The sequence below is a fragment of the Borostomias antarcticus genome, assembly GCF_949987555.1.
Source record: "Borostomias antarcticus genome assembly, chromosome: 2".
NCBI lineage: Eukaryota > Metazoa > Chordata > Actinopteri > Stomiiformes > Stomiidae > Borostomias > Borostomias antarcticus.
Window position 1 is genome coordinate 28,824,614 of NC_140235.1, and position 7,602 is coordinate 28,832,215.

At 52.9% G+C, this 7,602-nt stretch overlaps 1 protein-coding gene across 1 annotated transcript; it reads left to right on the forward strand.

Annotated features, from left to right (window-relative positions):
* The first annotated feature begins 259 nt into the window (after nucleotides 1-259).
* Nucleotides 260-4,079, forward strand: LOC311328778 (leucine-rich repeat-containing protein 14). The gene is made up of 3 exons (XM_084461318.1): nucleotides 260-810; nucleotides 1,205-2,080; nucleotides 2,188-4,079. The coding sequence occupies exons 1-3, from the start codon at nucleotides 509-511 to the stop codon at nucleotides 2,756-2,758; spliced, it is 1,749 nt and encodes a 582-aa protein (XP_084317444.1). The 5' UTR covers nucleotides 260-508; the 3' UTR covers nucleotides 2,759-4,079.
* The last annotated feature ends 3,523 nt before the right edge of the window (nucleotides 4,080-7,602 follow it).

A 7,602-nucleotide genomic window follows, 5' to 3' on the forward strand; every position in this document is an offset into this window, starting at 1 on the left:
TCTGACTTTAATCTCAGAAGTTATTCCTGACTTTTTTTCTCAGAAATTCTGACTTTAAAGTCAGAAATTCTGACTTTAAACTCAGAAGCTTAAAAAAATAATAAACTCAGTTGTTGGCCCTAGGCCATCGTCGAATATTGTCGCTACGTCATACGTCATCTGCATGCACCATAAACAGTTTGAGCTACGGAAGAGAAGTGCATCTGGACCATAAACCCACAGACATCGATGAGCCGCAACATTATCTACTTGACCCGAGAGGCATTTCCAGCTAACGATGAATAGTTTCTGGACGTTTATTATCTAGATATCGGTTGAGCATATTAATTCTTTTTATAGTTTATTGGGATATTATAGACATTTCGAATCGGTGTCGGTGACAATCAGAAGATCTTGCTCGCGTCCATCGCCTCTGGAGCGAGTGGAAGGTCAGAAATGTGAATTACAAAAAAGCAAGAACATCGCTGAAGTCCTCGGTGAAGTAAGCTTTAGTTTTCACTTGGCTCAAATGTTGAATCTTGATCGCGTCGCAATGGTGCCCTCCTTGGTGAATATATGTGCCAAGGAGGTGGTGAGTGATCACAGTTCGTCTGCGTCCTGGCTCAACTGTGTGCCTAGGGAACTGTACAAACCTTTACTGGAGGCTGCTTTCACCAACTGTCGCCCGTTGGCTGTCGGAGAACTGGTACAGCGATGGCCCGATAGGACTCTGCGGGTTGGTGGCGGAAGGAGGCCGGGTCAGAGTGCTCCAAATCGGCTCTGCGTTCAGTCTCTGCTACTGGCGGTTGTTCGGGGACTGTCGGACAAGAGGTAGGAAGTTCCTACAAGGAACCATTCCCATCTTTGCATTTTTCTCCTCACCTTATTGAAGTTGACTATCACACTGTAGCGTCAAAATGTTAATGTTCTCATTATTATGCAGCCTGCATGTACGGTAATAAGTCCTAATTATGCTACAAGAGGCAGGAAGTTCCTAGGCGTCTTTTTGCCTGCTCAACCACTTATTGAAGTTGACTATCACACTATTGTCCATCCATAGCGTCAAAATGTTAATGGACTAATCATGCAGACCGTCTGTACTGTAATAAGTCCTAAAAGGCTACATAAATTGCACACGTTCTTTATCGTCCTTATTTATCAACATCATGATCATTGATCATCACGTTAATCACGCCTCCCTGTTGCCGTGTTCTCTGCCCAACAGCTGTGCTCTCCAGGCGCTGGACCTCTGCGGGCTGCAGTGTGAAGAGGGCGGAGCCGGGGACCCCATGGGCGGCTGGTCGCTCACCGTGGCCCTCTCCACCATGGTGGTCCAGGCCCGGGCGGGGGCGCAGAGGGCCCACCGACGGGAGGGGGAGAGAGAACGGAAGAGGGTGCTGGCCATCGAGAGAGAGAAGGACGTGGTGAAGAGGGAGAGAGCGATGGAGGAGGAGGAGGAAGGGCAGCGCGGCTCTGGGGAGGAGTCGGCCCGAGGTGGGAGGGAGGTGCCGGAGACGACGGGCGGCGGCGGCGGGCGGGAGGAGGAGGAGGAGGGGGGGCGGGCGAGGGGGGTGAGGAGGAGGATGGAGATGGAGAGGAGGAAGGGGGCGGCGGCGGCGGCGGGCGTCCGGGCGGCCGAGCCGGAGGGGGGCCTTGAGCGGGACGGCGAAGCGGCGGCGGGGGTGGTGTGCGTCCGGGCCGACCTCTTCATCAACGCCCGGTCCTGGGAGCGCGTGCGGGCGGCGCTGGGTGCCGGCGGGCCCCTCGGGCTGCAGTGCCGCTACCTCCGCGTGGAGGAGCTCTCCGTGTCCAGCATCGGCACCCTGCTGGACCTGCTGCCCCGCCGGTGCGTGCTCGGAGTGGACATCCGCTACAGCTGCCTGGGGGTGGCCGGCCTGGCCGTCCTGCTGCCCCAGCTCTCTGCCTTCCCCGCCCTGTCCTCCCTGCGGCTGCACTACTGCAACCTGGACGTGCGCAGGGACGTGCCCGGCCAGGAGGGGGCGCTGAGGGACATGGCCCGGGGGCTGGGGCAGCTGGGCCAGCTACGCCGCCTGAGCCTCACCGCCCTGCGGCTGCCCGGACACCTGCGCACGCTGCTCGGGTAAGACACCGAGAGAGAGGACGGCAGTCTGACGTCCAACTACCGACACGAGACTTAGCTGTAAAACTTAACAAACGGTTGTCTAACGTCGCCTCCTTGTCTCGCAGGTCTCTGTCCCAGCCTCTGGAGGTGCTGGAGCTGCCGTACCTGAGCTTGACCCCGGGCGACCTCTCCTACCTGTCGTGCAGCCCCCACGCCGCCTCGCTGCAGCGTCTGGACATGAGTGAGAACCGTCTGGACGACAGCGCCCTGCCTTCGCTGCGGCGCCTGCTCTCCCGGGCGTCTGGCTGCCTGATGCACCTTGGCCTGAGCGGCTGCGGCCTCACGGACGGCCTGCTGGGGGCGCTGCTCCCCTCACTGGGCCGCTGCCGGAGCCTGCGAAGCCTGGGCCTGGCCCTGAACCCGCTCTCCCTGGCCGGGCTGCTGGACCTGGTGAGGACGGCCGTCGGGCTGCCCTCGCTCCGGCAGCTGGTGTACCCCAACCCCCTGGAGGACTACCAGCCGGGGCTGCCCGCCCTGCCGTCCAGTGCCCAGCTGCTGGACTGGCCCCTGGAGGAGCCGACGGAGGGGCACGAGGCCACCGGCCTCCAGCTGGAGAGGATCCTTGCCGAGAGCGGACGCAGCGACCTGCACGTCACCGGAGATCTGCTCAGCTACTGCAAAGACCTGGTGGACTAGGGAGGCCAGAGGATGACCTCTCACCTCTGTCACCAGCTACAGGCGGATAGAACCGCCTTCATTTGTGTGAAAAGCCCATTGTACTGAAGTGCCTGACAATCCTACTCAACCAAATAGGTATTTTTTCAATGTGTTTATCTATAGTGGTCGGAGATCCCATTGGAGTGAATCTGACAATGGACTTTGTTATTGAGTTCTTGCAATAATAGGCTACTTTCATTAACAAAATATATTCGACTGGACAGTAGCATTCAACAATATCAATTCAAGTGGTTAATAAAAGAAAAAGCCTACTTAATTGTCCCCCACCCGATGAAATCGAGGGGGGGGGGGGCATATTAGTTGGACCCCTGTATGTTAGCGCGTGCGTGGAGGACAATTTAATTGACCCCTGTACGTTAGTGCGTGCGTTCGTTTGTCCGTCATACAGAGATAGCAGAGATTAATTTTTCCCATTTCCTTGTACATAAAAAAAACTATGTTTGGTGTTTCAGTAAAAGTATATAGTCTATTCTACTCAGGAGCCCACCTACTGTACTTTATAAATCTACAGAGCTCAGAGCTTACAGTACACTATATGCCAGTTCTATAGACACATCGAAACTAGAGAACTCCACTTACACATTTAACTGTACATGCTGATGACATGCATCATCGGTGGGGGGCGGAAGGTTCACTGTGTACTTATTTCTTACTAAGAAAGAATAAATGCAGTTATTATAAGCGGTATATGTTTGTGCCAAACGCAGGTTATTGGATATGCACTAGCTACTGTAAGCGTGAAGGAAACATAGTTGAGGGGGCATCTTTAACTCCCAGTTGGCTTGGGTTACATTTTCTACACCCACGTGCCAACACGTCCATCACCGCTGCTTGTCCGCACAAGGCCGGCGTCCAGAAAAACATCAGAAGGGTCGTGTCCCAAACCCGGGTTAACACGTTTAAACATGTGACCTGTTGTTAACAGTGAAGGTTGTGTTTTTGCGTGTCAGCAGTTGGATTTATGAGTGCGTTTGATCATTTTGATGAGGCTTAGAAATGTTTGAGCAAATAAACATTTGGGTCATGCACAGATGTTTCGACACTGCATGATTGCACAATGGATGTATTGATATGATTTATGTTTGAAGTCTGCCATTTTCTTTCTGCTGCAGAAACAAAGTTTCCTTAGCTATTCCAAGATTCTTCCTTTTGTTGTCCTAATATGTTTCTTTTGTTTGCTTCACCATATTATTCCAGACTACAATGTTGTTGTGTTCTCTCAACATGTCAATTGTTTTCTTTCATATAAAAAATACCAGTTGTATCCAAATTGCACAACGCGGGGCCGGTCACAAAAATTCACTAATGTACCAAATGAAACAAGTGCTTTTCCAGTTAATAAAAACGCTAAGTACAAGAGCCATTTTAATTCTGACCAGAGCATCTCTCTCTGTTTCACAGGTGTCTGTCGTGTTTGGGGGAGGGATATCTAGCTGCCTAGGGGGCCATGTCATCTGTAGTAGTGCACGTAGGAGCGCTCCAGTATGAAATAGCGTCGGGGCGAGGCCTTCAGACAGTGCTGGTCTGCTGGGAAGGGGAAGAGGCTGACCCTGGGTATGGGCAGGGTGAGGAAGGGGAAGAGGCTGACCCTGGGTATGGGCAGGGTGAGGAAGGGGGTGAAACCCATCAGGACTGGCCGGTTTGCGAGGGGAGGCAGGATGATAGCTGGAAGGAAAACAACCCAAAAGAACCCGGGTATGAGATTAGAAGAGATTGACTTTTTATGGGGATCAATGAACAGGAAATAACGGGTTTTCCGTTCACTGCGCAGGATGGGGTGAAGCCTAACCTGGCTGCCTTCGAATCCTGGACATGCTGTACGTCTCTCCGAGGCGCTGGATTGGCTGGGAGCTTGATTAGGGGTGGACAAACACCCAGATATAAAAACAAATAATAATAATTGGTAATAAAACACATGGGGTGTGTATGCCATGTCTTGGTGGGACGTGGGTCTTATCAAGCACCTGTCGGACCGGGGGAGGTGCAGCACGGTGTCCCTGCGTCCCTCCGGCGGCGGGGGCGTGGCCTTCTTATGTCTCTTCTTCTCGACTGAGCAGAAGTAGTTGAGCACGTCCACGGGCGTGAAGAGGTTCTTCTGTCCCGTGCTCTTCAGGAACAAATCCCTGTTCTGCACCTGGAGGCCAGACAGAGAGAGAGAGGGATGAGAGAGAGGAGAGGGTGACCGGATTATTGCCCTTGGCAGGTCAGAACCGGTTCAGCTGGAGTTCTCCTGGCCTTGGCAGTCATCAACACCATGACAGGCTCTCATGTGCTCCTATTTAGAGGCGTTGGGGGTCATGGGGACATCATGGGGAGCAGACGGCTGGACGCGATTCCAGGAACGCTGACCTCTCATTTTTCCAACACCCGCACTTCTATTTTTTCTTGTCCGTTTGAAGTTTGTTGATGGTATAATCGCCGCTGAGCATCTAGACTATTGATAGGGCCCCTCGAAATAAAGCTTTCTCTGGGCACACAAACACCCCAGGCCAGACGCAGGGCTAGCAGTTCGCGGGATGACAAGGAACAACAGACCCGAAGTGGACTTTTCACCTTGTATTTGGAGGTCCAGTACTCCAGCCACTCGGAGGCCATCTCATGCAAGTCCTCCCAGGGGTCGGGGTCGCCCGGAAGCATGGAGTCCCAGGGGTCAAACTCGGGCCCCAGCCACTGGTCAGCCTCCTCCACCCCCATCGCCCTCAGCAGACAGAGCACCGTGTCCCTGTGGTGAGGAATGGAGAAGGGACATGACCCCCGATCACTGTGGTTTCTATGGAACAGGCTGTATGTACAAACACACACACACACACACACACACACACATGAACATACACACACACATGTGCAGCACACACAAACACTCACTGTAGACCCAGTTTTTTATGTGCCAGCAGAGTGAGCAGCTCCGCGATGACATCGTGGCTCTCAGGACCCAGACACACTAACACGTTGAGCATTTCACTGATCACTCGCTGCTCCTCACCTGACTGAAACACACACACACAGACACACACACACACACATGTACACACACACACACACACACACACACGCGCATACACACATACACACACACACACACACGTACACACACACGCACACACACACGCACACACACACACACACACATGTGCTCGAAACGACACGATCATTGAAAAAAAATACAGTCTCAACATATCTTCTTAATTTATATAATAATTTCCCAGTGCTGAGGGAGGACGTCCTGTACCATGCCTGGTGTGGTGCTTTTTCGCAGCGACCCCATCAGCCCGTTGCAGAGTTCGTCAGTGCTCTTCAGCTCCCCCTGTCTGCGCAGAGTGAGCAGTGCGCTCAGGATCTTCAGCTTGGGCTGGGCCTTGCAGCCCGGCATGTGGCTTAGCATCTGCATGGAGAACTCCTCGGGACACAGAGACGGCCGGATATGCTGTAAACACACACACACACACACACACACACACACACACACACACACACACATACACACACACACACACACACACACGTTTTTCACAAGACCAGGCTTCACAAGGCTTTGTTTTTCTTCTGAATATTGTAATGGTTTACCAATCGGTCTGGGTACATTTCGTCGAACCAGTCCTCTTCCATAAACTGAACGAGGAACTCTGGAAACTGAGGCGATGGCGAGCGGGATGGAGGCGGGGTCGGAGGTTCGGGCGGAGGGGCCGGTGGGGTTGTAGGTTTGGGCCTCTTTATAGGAGGAAGGGCCTTGAAAGGCTAGGAGGGGGAATGGAAAGAGATATTACCGAACGACGCAACTGCAGGTGGGTATTAGTTTTGTTGGCCAAGGGCTATTCTGAGTACATCATACATCATGCATGAAATGCTAATTCTGTAAACTGTACATGATCCATCGAATAAACAGTTAAAATCAAATCAATAAGCGCCTCACACGCCACTCACCCTCAGTGTGTAGACCACCTTCTCCACTACGGGAGGCGAAGGCGGGGGGGTCACCTCTCTGGGTGGGATCTCCACCGGCTTGACGGGGGAGACAATATCCCGCTGCAGGTCATCCTCGTACACCATGAACTGGACCTCCTCAGTATCGCTCTGTGTGAGGAATCAAAAGCTAACACCAAGATTAAGCCTTCGTAACATCTTGCTCCCATGTGGATCCCCTCGACAAAGAGGTGAACCCCTCTGGAAACAAAACCAGCCAAGCTTGAGGTCCCGCTATACCCCAGGGCTTCCATCTGAGTATAAACCCAAGATGGCCGAATATCCCAAGATGGCCGACATATTGAAGTGATTTCCTCCCACCTCTTCATTCTCGTGGTCCAGGTCGTCCCTCAGTCTGAAGGGGGATTTGGGGAGGGTCTTCTCCCCCACCACATCTGGCCACAGCTTCCCCACCAGTACCGAGTTGGGGATGAAGCCCACAGCGTTGGTCTGGGCTGGGGCCGGCTCTGCATCGGGCTCCTTGGGGAGGAAGAAAGAGAGAGAGAGAGAGAGAGAGAGAGAGAAAGTGTGAGAAAAAGAGGGAGATAGAGAGAGAGAGAGAAAGTGTGAGAAAGAGAGGGAGAGAGAGAGGAAGAGAGAGAGAAAGTGTGAGAAAGAGAGGGAGAGAGAGAAAGTGTGAGAAAGAGAGGGAGAGGGAGAGAGAGAGAAAGTGTGAGAAAGAGAGGGAGAGAGAGAGTGTGAGAAAGAGAGGGAGAGAGAGAGAGAGAGAAAGTGTGAGAAAGAGAGGGAGAGGGAGAGAGAGAAAGCGTGAAAAAGAGAGAGAGAGAGAAAGAGAGAGAGAGAAAGCGTGAGAAAGAGAGAGAGAGAGAGAGAGAGAGAGA